We start from the raw sequence: 19,932 nt of genomic DNA, 5'->3' as shown, positions 1-19,932 counted from the left end.
TTATTTTCTAACTCATAAAGGTTGTATACCTATCTGCACAATTTAACTAACTCATAAAGGTTGTATACCTATCTGCACAATTTAACTAACTCATAAAGGTTGTATACCTATCTGCACAATTTAACTAACTCGTAAAGGTTGTATACCTATCTGCACAATTTAAATCATTTAATTTTCTATTTTGTTTGATATTTTTTATTTTCATTTTTTGTTTATTTAATTTTTGTCAACGCCGTTGGATATTGAGCTAAGCATGGAACTGTGTTTCAGTTTTGGGCGTAGCTAAGCATGGAACTGTTTTTCAGTTTGGGCTTAACTTAAAGTTAGTACTTCTGACATAAAAGGATAGGGTAGGGTAGAGGAAAGGATACTATATGGTTGCAACTGTACTGAAATGTTTGTGTGTTTTAGATGCAGAACTAATGACGATTATGTCACCATCAATGCACACACAGATACCTGGTCTTCCAGATACTTTCACGTAGTGAGTCTTTCTTACTGTATATTCGTTTTATTGTTCTGTGTTTATCCTTAAATATAGTTATTTTTGGACCTACGTGATACATGTGAGGTCCTACAAAATTACTTGTGTTCGTCCGTCCTTCTTTTCGGCCAAATAATGTCAGGTTTATGGGCAAAATGAGTCAAAGATTTGAAAAAAACCTTTCTGGGGATCGAATTATTAGTTTTTCTGATGTTTTAAATCCAGGTAGGTCCATTCAAGTTTCGATTGTTTTTTAAAAACGTTAAAAAACGGTAAAATGAAGGCAAATACATTTTATATATGTATATGTATATTTTCTTCGCTTTAGCGACACCGAACCCACAATGGTGAAAGTGGACACGTATGCTATACCGGAAGATTTCAATGACGGAGCACGGAAGTCTTTAGCGAAGTTAGTCGGAAATTTTAAGACGTAAAATGCGAAATTATTATAAAAAGTTGATATCAATGCTCGTTTTTTTTATTTTTTTATTTCAGTGCTAAATTTTCGACTTTCTATGGAGGTAATACATTAGAGCCGAAGGTGAGTGAACCTACTATTATAATTCCATAACATTGCAAAGTAATCTTGATTACAACATTGCACAGTAATCTTGATTACAACATTGCAAAGTAATCTAGATTACAACATTGCAAAGTAATCTTGATTACAACATTGCAAAGTAATCTTGATTACAACATTGCAAAGTAATCTAGATTACAACATTGCAAAGTAATCTTGATTACAACATTGCAAAGTAATCTTGATTACAGCATTGCAAAGTAATCTTGATTACAGCATTGCAAAGTAATCTTGATTACAACATTGCAAAGTAATCTTGATTACAACATTGCAAAGTAATCTAAATTACAACATTGCAAAGTAATCTTGATTACAACATTGCAAAGTAATCTTGATTACAACATTGCAAAGTAATCTTGATTATAATATTGCAAAGTAATCTTGATTAGAGACAACATAATGATGAGCAAGTTTTTAGCGAATAAAAGTATACTTCTCAATTTTTTAGTTACTCATATATATGCTGTGTTGAGTGGATATATGCCTGTTAATTTTAATTAGAAATCGTTTATTTCCTAAATTATGCTCTGTGAAACAAATGCTAACTGAGTATTCACTTAGTTTCTTCTGACTGTGTAGTTGCAATTTATAAAAGTTCCAAATACGCTGTATTCATTAGTTCTATATTTGACAATCTATTCGACGTTTATCCTGCATCATGTTCTATATGGGTCATTTTTTTTTTTTTTTTGACGTTTAGGACCAAAATGGCGGAAGCTTGTATCTTGATCATTTTGACGACGAAGAAGATTTAAAAAAGACCAACACCTTAACTGTACTTGATGTGATTGCTACACAAGAATATGAAAGTCAAAAAGTAGTGGGTCTTGATAACAAAGGCGTTGACGAAGATGACTATTTTACGGAATCGGAAGATGGACAGTCTCAAACTACTGAGTCGACGGCTGACTTTGACCATGTTGTTCCGCAAAGTACCACACGACGCAACAATAACAATAATAATAACAGAAATGACGCCGCTGTTAATAGTTTCGGTACCGTTCGTAAAAACGGGATGCTGGTGACATCAATGTAGCTGCAAAATTAAGGAACATTTTATGACAAGCTCTGTAGCCTTTTTGTTATTGTAATAACATATACAATGTTAAATATTTGTAATTACAATTATTATTTAATTTTTACTTTATTTCCGACGAATTACACACAGAGTGTCGTTTTATATGGTGAACAGCAACTTTGTCTCGCAAGCTTTTTGTTTTTTTTTGGTCATCGTATTAACTAGTTAGTAAGCAATTATTTGCGCTAGTAAGTGTCCAATTATAATTCAAAAATAGTGTGTTAACTGTTTTCTTTTCTACGTTCAACCAAGTATAAAAAAGTAAAACAATCAACTTCATTCCCGAGTTGTATTTTGTCTTTGTTTGGCGAGCTAAAATTTGTAACTGGTTGTAACTGGTTATAACATGTTTTAATTGGTTATAACAGGTTGTAACTGGTTATAACATGTTGTAATTGGTTAAGACAGGTTGTAATTGGTTATAACAGGTTGTAACTGGTTATAACATGTTGTAACTGGTTATAACAGGTTGTAACTGGTTATAACAGGTTGTAACTGGTTACAACAGGTTGTGACTAGCTGTAACATGTTTATTATTTATTATTCTTATTATAGCACTGTATGATATTAAGTTATTGTATATACAAAATTTATTTCGTATTTTAGTGGTGTTTTTTATTTCGTTCAAAATCCAAAGTAAATAAATATTTGCACTTTTTTTTTCGAGGATTTTTCTCGTAAATTGAGAGAAATAAGCGTTCTCCAGCGCCTCCGAGGATGCGAGGTTATTTTACGATATATAGCATGCTCCTAACTTGCTTGCATGCCACACAAGCCAGTCAGTAGATGGCACGAAATGGGCTGACAACACTACATTTAAAGTGCGCCAGAGTGGTAACTCATACCTGAAACCTTATGATAACAATCCATATGCGCTAAATAATCCTTATGGAGTTATAAAACAAGCAAGCAAACAGTCAATCATCAAACGAAACGATATTGAACGAACATCAAAAATATCTTAGATTAATCAAAAAATGAAAAGTTACTTACAACAAAAAGGGGAATAGGAATTAGTTATTAAGGAAAAACTGTAGTATTTGCGATATTATAAATATGACTAGACGATGACGGTAAATAAATAAATAATGTTATCAATGTTATAAAATCTTCCTGATGTTCGTTGGACAGTTAATCTAGAAAACTACTTGAAAGTATTTTTTTATTCGTTTTTACAACAACAGAGGGTCCCGATGTCTTAATTCACCATCTTTTTTTTTCGCCCGAGTAATCTTGAAAGAACAGTTTTTCCTGGTAAAGATACGAATAGGTACATCACACTAATTTCCATTTTTAATCACACTCAGTCAAATAATTGAGTGCTCACGCAAGTGGTCGGAATAAAATAAAATAGTGACACTTGTGAATGAATGTCATAAAGAAATTAATTCGTTTACCTTATCGGAATGACATTTTGCCAGTCCTAGTTTTCGTCACAGATGACCAACCAATAATTTAAGCTATTTTTAAATTTTGTCATTAAAAAAATTCGAAAATGAAAGTCAGTGCGATTGCTAAGTACTTCTTATTGATCAAAAATGTGGAGAGAAAAAACAGTACTAAATGTACAAAATTTGTGACAGTCAATCTTTGCAAGAGAGATGACCTTAAAGTTAAGGGTCATAATTTTTGTGGAGTCTTAGATGATGTCTTGATGAAATAAACCTTATTTGAAAATATACCGCAGGTCAATTCATCATGTCCCACCCTATTTTTGATTTGATTTGAAAAATCTGTCTATCCGCCACCCCTCCAATTGAGCACGGTCGAAGGAGTACATTCTTTTTTGGAAAGGTTGAAGTCAAAAAGGGGTTTAACAGTCTGCAATTATCATTAATCAAACGTGCATGTCAGAGAAGAAGGATTCTAAGCTGCATTTTAGCAAACTCGTCACCAGGGATTGTTAGGCTTTCTTAGGCCGGAATCTTAGCAGCAAGGCCTAGGAAGGACGCTAATGATCCCAGGATATTCTTGCCTGGTCAATTTCGTCTCCGGGGCATCTTGTATTGTGTCAAAAAAGGTTCAACATGCCCTAGGGACGAGGTTGTTCTCTGGTTGCCGGACTCTGTTTGTCTTTTTCGGGTTTGCCGAAATAGCGCAGTTGCCAATTCCGGTTTATTACCGGGAGCTTTTCATTTTGTCCGAATTTCTGGGGGACGGATTGTTTTTACTTTCGCTTTCTCCAGAAAAGAGTTCAAGGTCAGTCTGATCTGATGTAGAAATCAAAAAGCAACTTAAAGGTATAATTTATATTTATATGGGAACCTTTTAATCCTTAACCTTATTCTATAAAAGGAAAAGTTATCTAGCAAAAAATAATTTAAATAGTAGCTAAATTACACAAAAAAGGTGCTCTCATTTCTTTCAAACAAAAACAAAAACAGACAAATCAAATTTCAGTAGACAAGAACTTATTTTCCAGATAAAAATTACAATTTACAAATGTGAATGCTCAGAAAGTTGTCTGCAGAATTTGGTGGTCTAAAAGTCTCCATATTTAACGATTTCCTTTTAAGTGATTAAAATCAAAATAATTGTTTCATTCATGGGTTCTGTTCAGCCTAAATTGCTTTTGGAAGTTGATAAGTAAGGGCTAACAAAACAACAAAACAAAAAATTGCATGGATATCTCTTTGCCTTAAGGCAATTATATAATTATGATAATTATATAATGTTTATCACATGGTATAGGAGGATTATTGCATCATTTTTCCTAATTCTTTAAACGGAAAATAGTGCTTGAAGTGAGACTTTAAAAAATGGTTAAAAAACTATGGAGATAGTTTTTTAAAGCGTGAATCATGAAATACCAAAAATACATGCATATATACAATAACCTTGCCTTAAGAAAGCGAATAACTGTTTAAATGAAAAAGCACCATTAACCCTATTCGGTCCGGGGTTTTTCGAACATACTATGACCGGGGGGGTGGGGGGGGGGGGGGGGGGAATTCCGCCCCCCCCAAAAAACTTTTCATAGGATTGTTTAAATTGAATCAAACTAGGCACACTTATAGTACGTCATAAAAGGAACAAAATGGCGGCAATAAATTTTAGCTTGCGTCAGCACATTTTCTGTGACGTCGTCAGAAGCTTGAAAATTGTTAAAAATGCCACTATTTGCTTAAAATATAATTACTTTTGTTGTAGAGCAAATTTTTACATTCTGTTTGAAGTTTCTGAAAGCTAAATAAAATTTTTTTAACATATCTTCTGGTTTTTACATGGATCGAATAAAAAATTGCCAAAAATTGCCCGAAAATCCGTTTTTTCCGATTTTCAGGTAAAATCCGACAAAATCGGATTAGTCACGTGTCAAAATTATTCAAAATGATTAGTCTTGATGAAACAAAGTTGTGTTGCAAGTTTCAAGTTCTAAGGATAATTCTAACAGGAGTTATTATATTTTCCCCATTATAAGGATTTCATAGAGAATTTAGGGCTAGTTTCGAGTAATGGCCAATATCAAAGCCTCTAAAAGGTATGGGACCTAAAAATTTAGCATGAAGGTGTCTAATAGATAAATGTTGAAACTCAGTAAGTATCATAGCCATATAAGAAAGCAATCAGGAGTTATTAAAAAAAATCCGTAAGGGGGGGGGCGGAATCCCCCCCCCCCCCCCCGGACCAAATAGGGTTAAAAAGTAAGGGAAAATCAAGGCGAATCTATCGTCAGAAAACCACCACGTAGTGTTTACCAAACTTCTCTTCTTTGAGTATTTGTTTATAAATATCAATATAAAAATGTGTGTCTATAAAAAAAAAAAGTTTATTTTGCCGAACTATGGTACATTTGACATACATATTTTCAATACTTTTAAACCCAAAGTTGATTAAACAAAAATAAAACCACATTCACTTTGTTGCTTTTACTAAAAGTAGGAACAAGCACTAACCAGCAGTATTTTGATGTAACCACCAGCAGCACAAAAGAAAGATCAGTTAAATGAACAGTTCGTGACCAATTTTTCTAAAATGTTTGTGTCTTTTGTGACTCGGGCTTTATGCAACAGTTAAGAAAGAAGGCTTTTAAAACCTCACGCGAGAATTAACAAAAACAAAAATTAATATTTTGAAAAAAGTAGTAATATCTGAATTGTAAACCAAATATAACGAAAAACACTATATGCAGTAGAGTCAAAAAGAGACATTTTTTTGTGGTAGACGGTAAAATTCGAATGAATTGATTGAATTAATACACTGCACAGTTTGAAATCATCGAGCGCGAGGGATACCTCTTTAGCCATTGTATCCACTGTTGAGGCGAAGCGATTACACACTTCCTTTAACAGTTCCTAAAAAATTATTGCGCTTAATCAGATTATGTATATGAAACGTGTTACATTTTATTTCAAAGAATGAACTTTAATCCTAAAAGCGCTTTTTTCGTTCTGTTCTTCTTGTTTTCATTATTACATTTAGGCAAAATAAATAAATAACTTAAGTTAGTTCATTATTGCGAATTCCGCAAATTTTATTCATATTTTCGAAAATTAACATTCACAGAAAGCATTTATTGGACCTCCTGAAAACAACTTAAAAGTAACTACAATCGTGGACAAAAATATTGAGACTAAGGCAGTTTTTTACTCATTATCCAAATATGGACAAAAAAGTCAAATTGTCAATACTCGGCAGCAAGCAGGCTGCAAAGTCGCTACTTTTGCACACGAATGACCCAGGCAGAGAGCTTTGAAAAGTTGCTAAACACATTCTCTAGCATGGCCTTCAAGACGTCAGCAACAATTAGCACATTTTAAGAATTTTGTATTTACCAAATAACCTAAGATCCAAAGCCCTAAGTCCCCTCTGAACATTGACAAGTGAAGTTTGACAAGTTCAAGATGTGTGAATCTAATATAGAATAAGCCTACGCAATTACTTGTGGTGTCGAACTTCGAAATTCGTTGTCTTGTCCCAACATATTGTGACCACGATTGTAGTTAGCAAGAGCATAAGTATCAAAAAAAAGCCCTGGGCACTAGGTGCCTTTTGTTTATCATATTTGGTAGTTTTAAGTTAATGAAGTGTTGTGCATAAAAATCACAACACCTTCGCCCCGCTGTTGCTGCCTTTATCTGGAGTAAATTAGTAATAACTGCTGTTTCTCTTGTGGTTACTTAAAAAACAGCTGGTTCTCTGGTGGTTACATCATAATGCTGGTGGTTCTCTGGTGATTACTTCAAAATACTGCTGGTTATTGTTGGTTACTGCTGGTTCCTACTTAGTATCTACGTCACTTTGTTGCACTATCACTTCTGAAGAAGTTAAACAGCAATCTTGCTAAGTATAAAGTTGGAAATGTAAGAACAAATGTAGAAAGTAAAATCAGAAAGCCTTCTTTTTTTAATGGTGTATTACCAGTTAGCTAGCTAGCTCTTTAGCGTTAATGTAAATTATTAATTATGTACATGTGTACACAACGGTAGTTTTTGGCTTATTGGCCAGTATTTTCTATGCAGCTTAATTTTTGCAGTGGTATTTTAAAGTTTAGCCAGAATTATTTTACTTCTGTGTTTTGCAGTTTATATTTTCCATCTACAGGTATCTACAGGTGTTCTTAACACAAAATAAAAAACGTTGCATTGACAGTGGCCGCTTTGCTTTTAGACAGCAATTACAATTCTTTTCACTGGGGGCCACATAATTTTATAGTTTTAATTATATATCTCTTAGACAATTTGGCAAAAATACAGTGGATCAAGCAAAAATGAATTTGTTGACGTTTTTTTATAATTCATTTTTATTAATAGGGAAGGAATCTTTAATTCTCCTAACAAACTATCATGTTTAGGAGATAATATACCTTAAAAATAATAACATTGTTGATTTCTGTATGTTTACCCTTTCAAGCCGATATATTTTTTTTTATAACGTTTTTTATACCTTTCGCTTCATAAGATACTCAACTGCATTTTCTAAACTAAGCTAGTTGGCACTGCCGCTAAAAATTTTACTTATGTCCTTTTATACTTTTAAAGGACTCCTTGACATAAGAAAGAGAGAAAATATTTCTGGAAAACTTCTCAAATGTATTTTTTGGATCTGTTTTTTGTTTTGGTTATTATGTAGTGCAGGTTATGGGAGTTTTACGTTGTTCATCCAAATGAATGTTTCTATTGAACCACTACTGGATTTTTTTCATTGCATAATTTTTCTGCTCCATGGATAAATTTTTTTGTTGCCATGGTGTTGCCATTGTGTTGTGTTTTTTTTAATTATTAATCTCAAGCTCATTACCCAAGGAATTTATATAATTTTATTTTTATTTTGTATGTACAAATAAAAAGTATGTTTTCTAAAGGACAAGCTTTTTTTTAGCTAAACATCTCATCCATCTGTTGACTTCAACAAGTTTGTTAGAAAAATTCAATAAAAGATTAATGTTAATTCACAATTCTTAGAACTACTTAAATAGTGTGTATTTTGAAGAAATTTGAAACTTCTCTCTTTTACGAGTGGTGTGTGTTGTTGTCTGAAAGATTGGCCGAGTAGAAGCTGTACAAAGTTGTTCTGTACGAATTTTTGTATGTCGATTTGTTGCTATACTATTGTCGTAAGATTCTTTTATTTTTTTGATGTCGAGTACAAATCTGGTCATTTTCGACATTAAATTAGACGCAATATTTTTAAATGAAAAAGTTCAGGGCGAATGAATGTTAATAGTGAAAGTTGGACTACTCGCTTAGACAAAAAAAAAACAATGGAAAAGAACACATTCACAATGAATGTCACAAACTTACTGTATTATTACATAAGACTAGTCGTTAACCCGTAAAAAAATCCACAGGGTCGCCCGTCCTTTATATATCGCATTTCGTGTTTCTGTAACAGAAGATAAACAAACAGACAGACAGACGATTGCTATTATTATGGAGAGGTGTTGTAGTATAAAATGCTTTTTTTTAATACTTTATTAATTTCTTCGTTTCAGCATAGCGTCAAGACCCGTGAATAAAGCATGAATAAAGAGCGAAAACCGTTTCTCATTGGTATTGCCGGGGGTACTTGTTGCGGTAAGAGCGAATTGTGCAAGAAAATATGCGAAGAATTGGGACAGAATGTGCTGAAGAATGGAAAACAACAAGTCATTATACTTGGACATAAAAGTTTTTACCGTCATTTATCCGATGAAGACAAACTGTTGGCTGACACTGGTAAATTCAACTTCGATCATCCGAACGCGTTTGACGACGAACTGACGTTAAAATGCTTGCACATGTTGAAGCAGGGGAAAGTGGCGACCATACCGAAATATAATTTCGCCACTCATTCAAGAGAAGAGGAGGAAGAGACGATATATCCAGCGGATGTAATCTTGTTCGAAGGAATTCTTGCATTGTATAACAAGGACATACGAGATTTGCTTGACATGAAGATCTTCGTCGACACCGACAGCGATACGCGACTGGCGCGGCGAGTACTGCGCGACACTGTCGAACACAAACGCGACATTGACAGCGTATTGAACCAGTACACGAAATTTGTAAAGCGATCTTTCGAAGATTTTACTTTGCCCACGAAAAGATATGCTGACGTCATCATTCCAAAAGGCGTAGATAACTTAGTTGCGATTGAGTTGATTACTCAGCATATTCAGGATGATTTGATCACTTCATGTGGTGACAAATCCACTGAAAGAAAAACAAGACGAGTATCTGAAAGTGGACGACCGCATTAGTTAAACATCGCATCCAGTGAACTTGGTATACTGTCGATATGGAACATTGTTTCAGCGTGTAAAAACTTACAGGAAATATCAGAAATTTCGCCAAATGTTTTTACGGAGAATAAGCTATATATATGTATATCATCAAATTACATTTTTCGCAGAGCGAGTTGTATTCTACGCACAGAAGTTGAAGGTCAGATTGTTAAAATATTTCTTTGACTTTTATTTTCCTTTTCAATTTTGAGCATCTATTGCAATGTTTTCTTTGTGGAAAGTAAACTTAACATTTGAAAGTTTTTCTTTTAAAATCTACTAGATGAAAATTGAAGAAAAATACATACACGCTTTTTTAAAAACCAACACTAGGCTCAATTCCTTCCTAGCCTAGCTTGATGTGATGAAGTAAAAATAGAGGGAGGAGAGCAGAGAAGGTCGAATACATTTCCAAGTAGAAAGTCAACAAAATTATATTGTTTTTATCTATTTTTCTTTGATAAAAAAACAGGGGGTTAACCTTACCTAGATTTAACCGAACAATTATTTGAATTTTTAGCTTTGTTCATTGTGAACACGTTCAGAATTGGCCGCTAGTAAACGTCAAACATCATAGTTTTTCCTCATAATTCTGTCTTGCACTTATATCAACTGATACCAAACGTATCTATTCGTCATAATTTTCTCCCCACCAAGACCAATTTTTGAGTCGTTTTCACATTTAGGAGTGATATTTCTGAAGAACTTGATTACCTGGTATTTTCCTAAACGCTTTTTTTAACCTTAATATACAAAGTGTCCGGAAAAATTAAGGAGGTGCTGTATAAAAGCTTCTATTGATATATGATTATAATATATATAATTATAATATATATAATAATTGTAATGTTTTATGCACCAAAGAATCTGTACATTTTTTTAAATAAATTTCAGAATATTTTTTTTTAGCCTTCTAGAATTCCTGTTTTTTAAGCCTACAAAAAGAAGTGAAACACCTTTCATTTACGTTCAATACACCAATTAGACATGCCATTATGAATCTTAACGCGGTTTGGGGCATGGTCTCTAATTAGTTTGGTCAGAAAAGTAAACACTACCGCCCGTGAAGTTGTGCAGTTGATTCTTCTTCTTAGCAGAATTATATTTGTGACTTTTAAATATGGGAGGTTCAAACTGTGCAGTTAATGGATGTTATAACAGCAATGCCAGGATTTATAAGTGGAGAGCTGAATCTTGTTCTGTTCACGAGGGAAAAACTAGAAAGGAGTGTGGATGTTGGTTAAATCCTCCCTACAGGTTATACTGTTTTCCTAGTGTGTTAAGAAATTATGAAAAACGAAAGAAGTGGAACATTGCTTTACGAAGGGTAAATAGAGATAAATCAGAATGGAAACCTTGTGCCAATGACCGAGTATGTTCTGAACATTTTGTTGATGGAGAATCATCTGTTACCCAAACCCATCACTTAAAATGGGCTATGAACTTCCACAAAAAAAATCAAAAAGTGTGATTTTTCGTTACACAGGTCCACAACCTAAGTTAAAAGAAAAGGAAGTTAGAACATATCTGATGAGCCCCAACCAAATCCACCTATGGATGTTGACTGTGATACACTTATGTCCCTGCTGTCATTTGATCATTCTTATGCTTCAACGCCACATGCCTTAAAGTGTGAAGGTTGTACTAATAAACCACTTTACTGTTGTAAATTGTCCTCAAGTAATGCTCCTGATAGTATTCCACCAATTTAAGTTTGGTCAAAGATAACTTTTGATCGTCAAAATTAATGTGTTCAACAATATAACCATAGGGCCATAAACTAACAATGTTCTGACTTTGTAACAGCCATCTTTTCAGTTTCTTGCGGATGCCTATCAGAGCGTGTTTGCAGTTCTCTTGGCATCACTTTTACCTGGAGAGAAAGATAAGGATTTACTCTCCGCTCTGAAAAAAAAATTAAATAACTGTCTTGATCGAAGTGAACTGAGTTTGGTAGAACTTTCACAGCTGGAAAATAATTATTCTTTAAGGATTCATTTCGCATCTATAATATATTTTGACGAGTGCACGTGGAAGAAATTAATTATTATTTTGTTAATTGAGGTGTATCCGTGCATGATAGTTGAAACACGAGTTTTAAAAGGTGTCGCGTGTGAAGATCATACTTATAAGAAATATCGTGCGAAACAGAAATGAATTTAATAGTTAACCCTTTACTTGCGTTGATAGCTATATGGCAAGCACGGGAGCTGTACAAAGCGGAGCCTCTGCTTTTTTCAACGTGGAAGGAATGCGGAGTTGTGTCGACTACATGGAAGACGAAGAAAGTGGCTTTTGAAAGGTGGGTTACGTTTTGTCTACAAACTTACAAGCAGAAAAATTAGATCGAAGTTCAAACTATTGTGGAATTTTTTTAAAAAAATCACGACTAATAGAATTGTGTCTATTTACTCACTTAAAGTTGTATTCATTCGATAACATCGCTGACGAAGAGAAAGATAAAGTAAAACTCGTTTCTTAAAATGTAAGATTTGACGTCTTTATGCATAATATTTTCTCTTCTTTTTATATCCTATGTTTTTCTTATTATTAAGCTACACAAAAAAGTGTGTGTTAACGCTTACGTCAGTCGTCACCAGAACCAGGTCATATACGATGTTGTGTCATGTTTTTAAATGCCTTTTTTGTTGCTTGACAAAGACATAGTTTTGCAACCATGTCAAATTTGTTTTGTTGTTTTTGAGCTGTGTGAACTTCAATCAATCAACTTTAAAACATATTTATGGATGACTTGGAGACATTTATCACCGCGTGGCGGGTAAGGATTAAGTAAAGCAAAAAATAAATTGCATCAGCTCCAGCACCGCGAAGAAGTACAAAACGAGAGAACTTTGATACTAGACGAAATAGACCGTGCCCTTTTGTAATTGAGAACAAGTAAAAGCTTACTGTTTATCTGACTTTAATCAAGTGGCGTACGACCAACGTCGTTCCCAGCACCTGTTGTCTTTTTTATCTCAGGACGGCGAGACGAACATGTTCCTCTCGCCGTCCAATGTTAAAAAAAATACAAGATGCCCTGGAGACGAGGTTGGCGTATGGTTAATTGTAGCTTTATTCTCAAAATTAAGCCTCGCATTGCTATGTTGCGTTTATTAGTTGCGAGTGCAAGGTGCGTCCGTCGCAAAACCACCAGACGAGATATCAGACGAGAAACAAAATATAATGCATTACGAAAAATTCAATTTATTAAAAAATAGTTACATTTTTATTTATAAAAACAAAATAACAGAAAAAAATATAATAAAACAATGCGAATTTAGCACAAATTCAATAAATACAGTAAAATCGCCATTTTTTATTTCCAACCTTGTTCTCAGGGATTATAAAAATATCAAGAAACGCAGAGTTAGTGAGAGCAAAAAAGCCCTGGGAGCGAGGTTAAAATATTCCCGTGTATGAAAAATAGATAAGGTTATGACTAAATTCTTCATCATTTACACTTATAAAGAAGTGTACGAAACAAATTATACAAAAGCGAATAAAAATCGTTCAGTTAGACAATTTTTTTCTACATCGATAATAATCAGAAATCGGATCCTTACGAAGTATTTTATCGGATAATAGATGTTTGCAAAGTAACATATCTGAAATCGGATCCTTACGAAGTATTTTATCGGATAATAGATGTTTGCAAAGTAACATATCAGAAATCGGATGTTTGCAAAGTCTCATATCGGAAATCGGATGCTTTCAAAGTATGATATCGGAAGCAATGAAACCTATTATGGCATACAAGTACAAAGTAAATGCACTTCTTGATAAAACGGAAAGGATAGTTGGAAAAACAGGCCTTTTTATTTATACGTGAATTTAATTTTAAAAACTGCTGGAATCCAGCCAGCATTCATAAAATTTGCCCCTTAAAATAATTTTTTACCTATTGTAAAAAATATATATTTTTCTAATTTTGGACTATTGGGTCCAACCTTTAGTCTATTTCTTGGATTTGTGATTTCTTGATTATTCATGATTTCTTTTGGTTTAAATCTTTGAATCAAGCAAATCGTTTTCGTCCCTCTGTGTGTGAATGTGAGTAATATGGTCTAACACGGTCAGTCTACCATTATGAATTATCTAATCATCATCATACCAGTTGCTCACCCACTGGATCCAGGATCAAGTAAAATTTACCGACTAAAAAAACATAATAAAATAAAGTGGAATATTTCTATAGGTTTTCCAGGGCTATTCTCTGATAACCCCGGAAAAAGTTGTTTCACTTGGTGTTTACTGAATGTTTACAAAGATATAAAACCCTGGAAACGTAAATATAATAATAAGTTTTGTTCGGTACCGTATTTTTGATTGTTTGTCTCCATTATTCGGTCAATATTTTCGTAATCGTGATCTTCTATGGAGCTGGGTGAACGAGAGCTAAAATAAAATTCAAGTTATTCTTCTGGAGAGAAATGTTGTCTTTTAAATCTTTTTGCGTGGTTGTACTTTGTTATGTTTTGAAAGAATAGATCTGTTGCTACAACACCCTAAATCCTTCAAAACACAACTACGTGTCAGTCTTGGATTATCTCATGACAAAGATTTTAAGAAAAATATCTACATACTAGTCGTTAACCCGTGAAAAAATACACGGGGTTGTCCGTCTTTAAATTACACGCTATTTCGTGTGCCTGTTGCACAACACTTTCCTTGCGGACAGACAGACAAAATACGGCTATTATCATGGAGATAATATGCAATTACACTGACACTAGAATAGATATTTAAGCCAACCTGCGGAAACTAAAGCATGAAGTTTTTGTCCTTCATTTCTTTCCTTTTTCCATTCAGAATTATGATTAAAAGCGAAATTTTTGCGAACATTATTACAGATGTTAAAGCTCGGCACTTCATTTTTGGAAACACCGGATAAAAGAAGAAGCAGTAAGAAATTACCTCAACTGTCGTGGTATATTACCAGATGTTTGATAAGTGTCAACAACATGAGGCTTGGTGGCTTTCCACTTGTACGACTTTTTGTTTTCCGTCACCACATATGTGCTAGTTATACAGAGAGTCTCGCCAGGTTGGAACGACAACTCATCTGCGTCTTTCGCTATGTATTTCTTGATCGTTCTAAATATAATCGGACGTGAAATGATTTTTATAGTTCGTTCTTTGTAACACGATACGCACACTATACACAAAGATGTTTCGATACAAGGAAGGTATTTCGTATAAAACGCTATTCACGGTTTTTAATTTTTTTATCCTACACAATTTTTTGCACGCAAGATTTTTAAAATACATGCTTTAAACACAATAAATAAAACTTAAAACCGTACCGTATATGAAAATAGTCATAAGGTTTTTTTTCCAGCAGTCTTTCATATTCATCATCTTAAATTAAAGTAAAAATCCATTAAAGTATTACTAAATATTAGCCAATTAGATTTTAGGCTGCCTTTTGTGACGTGTATTCTTACTACTTACGTGGTTTCTATTTCCTACGGTGGAGTGTATTCTTAATTCATATGGGAAAAATGGGACCCGGAATCCAGGAACCCTAGAGGGTGGATCCCTTGATTCTATACGCAGGGCTTAAACATGGCAAAAAATGGACGCAAGTAAGAGTTTCTCTGAAAAAAAATTCTTACAAGCAATGCGAGAAAAATTCAAAATTCAAAGATGACATAATGTTGGTGCAAAACAAAAATCGCATGTGGAGCTTTAGTAGTTAGTTTAACGCATGGATTAATGCTTATTTTTATTTTCCATATTTGCCTTAAAACGCAAGACACTCCTTTTTGCCTAGTAAGCTTTTTCTGATGATATCTATGTTATCAAGGAGGTTTTAAAAAAAAAAACCTCCTTAAAACCTCCTTGATGTTATAAAGCCGTATTCCGTCTGTCTGCCTCTGCACGAACCCACCCCCCCCCCCCCCCCCCCCCCCCGCTGAGTCAGAAAATGATGTTACGGAAACACGAATATTAAATGCGAGATATTTTTATCCATCCACTTTGTTGCAACAAGTAAATATAAAGGACGGGCAGACCCGTGGATTTTTCCACGATAATCGACTAGTTAAAATTAAATATCGGAGAGTATTCTCGATACTTACATGGCATGTTTTGTACGATGAATGTGACATGGTTTCCTTTTTCGAATTTCTTAAAAAGTTCGTGCACATAGCAGAATGCAATATTCTCCAAATCGATTCCGTTAACCTAAAAAAAAATATCCGATGATGAACAGGCGAGTTTTTGTTGCTATAAGGAACGCCTTGAAAAAAAAACAGATAGCTAAAAAGTTCATTTCACTTTAAAGTAACAGAAAAAGTTTAAATAATACTAAAAGAAAATTTTACATTTTGTTTTTAAATCATCACTAAGAAATTAAAATTCCAAGATTATTTTACCCAAGTGTCTTAGAACATCTTACAAAAGTCAAATTTCTTAATTTAAGCACCAACATGAAGATTATAATGTTTTACATGTCTTTCAATCAGTTAACAAAGAAACATGGTTGCATAAAAATATACCTTTAGGATTCTCATGCCTTTCACCAAACCACAATTACTTGCAGCCGACGATGGTTTTACTTTTGATATCAGAATCCCAACTTTGTTTCCGCCAATAATTTCTAAGCCCAAACCATTATTTTGTTTGGTCAAAGTAACTTCTCTCCTGCTATGTGATTCCATACTATCAACGTAGCTAGAAAAACGGAACATTTTATTTGTTGACGTATATTCAACGATTTGGTTTGGTTTTTGAAGCTAAAATCATGTCAAGTATATATCTCTATCTATTGACATTCACGTGAAGTTTTGTTCCAGTTCAACGTTTTGAATTCATCGTGTTTACTATTTAAATAATTATTCAGACCTAGTATTATGACGTGCGTATATAATTTACGAAACTCCTGTAGTGTGGAGCATTGTGAAGCATTGTGGGAGTATGTTGTAGTATGGTGGAGTATGGTGGATTATGGTGAAGTATTGTGGAGTATGGTGGAGTATTGGGGAGTTTGGTGGGGTATGGTGGAGTATGGTGGGGTATGATGGAGTATGATGGAGTATGATGGCGTATGGTGCAGTATGGTGCAATATGGTGCAGTATAGTGGATTATCGTGGATTATCAGGAAATATCGTGAAGTATGGTGGAGAGCATTACATTTGACAAGTAATTAAAAATCTAAAAAGGCTGTTGATAAAGTATTACAAAGTTTTAACTTTGTTTACTATCGTGCGAAAATACTAAGATGTATAGCCAAATTATTAGCATCTTGTTGGTACTGTAGCCAAAATATTAGCTTCTTGTTGGTACTGTAGCCAAAATATTAGCTTCTTGTTGGTACTGTAGCCAAAATATTAACTTCTTGTTGATAGATTGCTTTGTTTACTCCTCTACTTGACCTTTTGACCTCATAGAACATCGACAAAAATGAAAGTTTTCTAATAAAACAAACCTGGACTTCTTTTCGATGTCACTGTCAGCCCTCATAGCCCTCGTGTAAGGAGGAGGCTTATTTTCTGCTAAATCTGTTAAACCACTATCAATCGATTGGGAACGACCATCTTTGAAATTTTTTCTAGGAAGCGTCGACGCCGAAGAATTATTGGGTGGCGTGTTTGTGAATTGACAAAAGCTTGAGCAGGAGTTGACTTTAAATGGTGGTCTGATCTTGTCGAATCTTTCATAACTTTCCACAGGCATGTTAGGCGTTTCATTAGCTGGCTGCAAAAAAAAAGAGAGAATAAATTGTGAAACTAAATGTTTACGAGCAAATACAAGGAAAACAATGGAAATGGGATGTGAAATTTAGTTGCAAAAATAAGTGTGCTTTGAACATTCTAAGAAGCTAGTATCAATTTTCTTTTTTGGTATAGTTAATTAGTCAACTAAACTTTCCTTGAGGATATTAAAATTAAGTTCCTCTATTACGAAAGTTTAGATCTTAACGAATATGTCAGAGCAAACTCCCAATTAAAATCATTTAATAAACACACAGCGTGGTCATCTTATCCTCTTAAAAAGTCAAAAGTTTATATTTTTTTGTCGGGGTAAGTAAAACCATTTTCGCCCAGAAAGCTTTTTCAATAATGACTAAGTGAGCAAAAAACAATAAAAGCAACCAATCAAAAAGCGAGGTTAGTAATCCGTCCGCAGAACAATTCATCTGTGAGAAAGCGTTACTTTTTCCCACCAACCATTATGATTCCCCAGTTGTGAAAAAAAACAAGCTGGTAAGTCAAGCACAGAATAACACATAAAATTGCAGAGACATACAAGTGTGTTTCCATCAATGTCACTCATTATTCTTTCCCGTTCATGCAAAACATACTGCAGTTCTTTTTCAACCTGTCTTTTCTCGGTTAAGACGTCATTATATTTATCACTTAATTTTTTATTTTCATCTTTCAAAGTGAAAATCTGGTCAAACAACGTATCATTTTTCGATTCCGTTTTTTTTAGCATTTCTTTCGCCTGCGATAGTTCCGATTTCATATTCTCAAGCATTTCTATTGTTTCTGTTAATTTTAATGTCCGTCTGTTTAGCATTTCTTTCGCCGTTAATAGTTCCGATGTCTGCGCTTCTAGCGCATCTTTTGCCTCTCCCAGATCCGATTTAAAAGCGTCTCGCTGTTTTTGACATTCCAATAAACTGTCTTGCAGTTTTACCTGATCTTCCCAGTTCGGGTGAGTGTTTAAGTTCTCGTTTAAACTTTTAATGTATCCGTGGAGGAGTTTGTTTTCATCTTTTAAAGTTTCGTTTTTCTCATTTATGTCTTTGATGTGTATCAGAATATCTTCAGGTTTTTTTAGCACAACGTTTTGCTTTGATAACTTCATAATTAGCTCTACGGTAACATGATAAAAGCAAGATTAATAATGAAATCAACTCGCTAACAGAAAATTTCGTTTAAAATATACTTTGCAAGTACCCGTTGGTCAAATCCAACCTACCCGTAAACCAGATTCGCCAAGCTTCCACACCTTCTTTGTTCGATGCTCTCGTATCTCGATTTTCGCGCGTTAAACATTAAACAAAGCTATCGACCCGTAGCGGGCCGTAGCATGTATTCCAATGTTGTTGGTAACAGTCCTTTTCTCGAAGTCATTAAAATGCGCACGTTTTAAAAAAGCTAACAAAGCAAGACAGGGTGCAGCATGACTAGTTTACGGGTAAAATAAATCACAAGTACAATAAAAAAAGAAATATTTACCTGCGTTAATTATTATTTTATTAGAACCCATTTCATCGTTTTTACATTCCGGACAGCATGTATCGGAATTTCCGCCCTGGTTTTGATGCAATGCGCAAAACAACTCGTTTGATTGGCTGCGTATCTCATGACAGAATACCCAAAATGCATCAGCACTTCTCAATCTTTTCAACAAGTTGATGATCTGACGCCATTTTTCTGGCGCTTTCATATCGTGTATTAGCTTCATATCATGTTCTACTATTAATTCACGCACGCGGAGAGCCATTAATATTTTGTCGACGTCTAGATTAGTTAGCATGTCTAACGAATGACGGTGCAACAAATCTTCTTGGTACTTCTCCATTTTAACTCAACCAATGAATTTTTTCGAAGCTGTTAAATCGTTTATAATTTTAGTGTCTTTTTTTAACCTCTTTTTTTGTTTGCAGTAAGACTTTACTTACGGTCATACTTTCTTGTTATTTTGATTCACTCTAAATTTTAAAAATATTAAATGACATGCAATGAAATGTAAAATCAGGCATAATTAGCGAAACAAGTCCAAAATCTTAACCTTCTTCGCACGAATTTTAACATTCTGATAGCCAAATAAGTTATTTACCATATTCAGGTATTCAGGTTAATCGGGTGATCAAACTTTGATCCCCCTTGGAGAAATACAGTTGTGTTGTGAGTTTTAAGTTATAAAGATGAATCTTAATAGAAGGTAATATTTCTTTCTGATTATGAGGATTTAACAAAAATTCTAGGAGTAGTTTCGAGTAATGGCCAATAAATATGGCTCTGACAGGTAGTAGACTTAAAAATTCAGCATGCACATATCTAATAGGTAAATATGAAAACTTAGTATTATAACTATGCAGTATAATAAAAAAGCAGGGGGGGGA

General features: G+C 34.0%; 3 protein-coding genes across 6 annotated transcripts in view; 2 read left to right on the top strand and 1 right to left on the bottom strand.

Annotated features, from left to right (window-relative positions):
* The window catches only part of LOC130647929 (cadherin-23-like), a 38,978-nt gene extending 36,233 nt beyond the window's left edge, over nt 1-2,745 (top strand). Inside the window, exons 57-61 of one of the 2 annotated variants that reach the window (XR_008982905.1) lie at nt 412-484; nt 813-896; nt 983-1,028; nt 1,768-2,573; nt 2,654-2,745. Coding sequence is in view for 1 of the 2 variants with exons in the window: in XM_057453936.1 (XP_057309919.1) it covers nt 412-484; nt 813-896; nt 983-1,028; nt 1,768-2,103 (539 nt within the window). In the remaining variant the exon portion in view is untranslated. Of the gene's footprint in view, nt 1-411; nt 485-812; nt 897-982; nt 1,029-1,767 lie in introns of both variants that reach the window. The other variant, XM_057453936.1, reaches the window with a different exon arrangement.
* A 1,436-nt stretch (nt 2,746-4,181) lies between these two features.
* On the top strand, nt 4,182-10,113 carry LOC130647244 (uridine-cytidine kinase 2-A-like). 3 transcript variants are annotated; one of them, XM_057453028.1, is made up of 2 exons: nt 4,182-4,385; nt 9,080-10,113. In XM_057453028.1, the coding sequence occupies exon 2, from the start codon at nt 9,107-9,109 to the stop codon at nt 9,824-9,826; it is 720 nt and encodes a 239-aa protein (XP_057309011.1). In that variant the 5' UTR covers nt 4,182-4,385; nt 9,080-9,106; the 3' UTR covers nt 9,827-10,113. The 3 variants fall into 3 exon arrangements, with proteins under 3 accessions (XP_057309011.1, XP_057309012.1, XP_057309013.1); XM_057453029.1 differs by lacking the exon at nt 4,182-4,385 and adding an exon at nt 8,550-8,672; XM_057453030.1 differs by lacking the exon at nt 4,182-4,385 and adding an exon at nt 8,636-8,660.
* A 2,942-nt stretch (nt 10,114-13,055) lies between these two features.
* Nucleotides 13,056-19,536, bottom strand: LOC130646993 (tight junction protein ZO-1-like). Its single transcript, XM_057452693.1, has 9 exons — nt 19,043-19,536; nt 18,105-18,676; nt 17,284-17,552; nt 16,354-16,528; nt 15,934-16,039; nt 15,157-15,211; nt 14,768-14,947; nt 14,169-14,248; nt 13,056-14,008 (listed from the first exon to the last, which is right to left on the bottom strand). The coding sequence occupies exons 1-9, from the start codon at nt 19,386-19,388 to the stop codon at nt 13,959-13,961; spliced, it is 1,833 nt and encodes a 610-aa protein (XP_057308676.1). The 5' UTR covers nt 19,389-19,536; the 3' UTR covers nt 13,056-13,958.
* Between the last annotated feature and the right edge of the window lie 396 nt (nt 19,537-19,932).

This window comes from Hydractinia symbiolongicarpus, chromosome 6 (genome assembly GCF_029227915.1).
Source record: "Hydractinia symbiolongicarpus strain clone_291-10 chromosome 6, HSymV2.1, whole genome shotgun sequence".
NCBI classification, from domain to species: Eukaryota; Metazoa; Cnidaria; class Hydrozoa; order Anthoathecata; family Hydractiniidae; genus Hydractinia; species Hydractinia symbiolongicarpus.
This window is presented reverse-complemented; position numbering and strand designations above follow the sequence as displayed.

Bases quoted from the DNA above. Each gene is read 5' to 3' on its own strand.
- LOC130647244 (XM_057453028.1), top strand. From the start codon at position 9,107: ATGAATAAAGAGCGAAAACCGTTTCTCATTGGTATTGCCGGGGGTACT.
- LOC130646993 (XM_057452693.1), bottom strand. From the start codon at position 19,388: ATGGAGAAGTACCAAGAAGATTTGTTGCACCGTCATTCGTTAGACATG. The intron at 15,212-15,933 runs GTAAGTATCGAG...CTTTAATTTAAG, and splicing joins CATCGTACAAAACATGCCAT to ATGATGAATATGAAAGACTG. The intron at 14,009-14,168 runs GTACCGAACAAA...ATGTTTTTTTAG, and splicing joins GACAAACAATCAAAAATACG to TCGGTAAATTTTACTTGATC.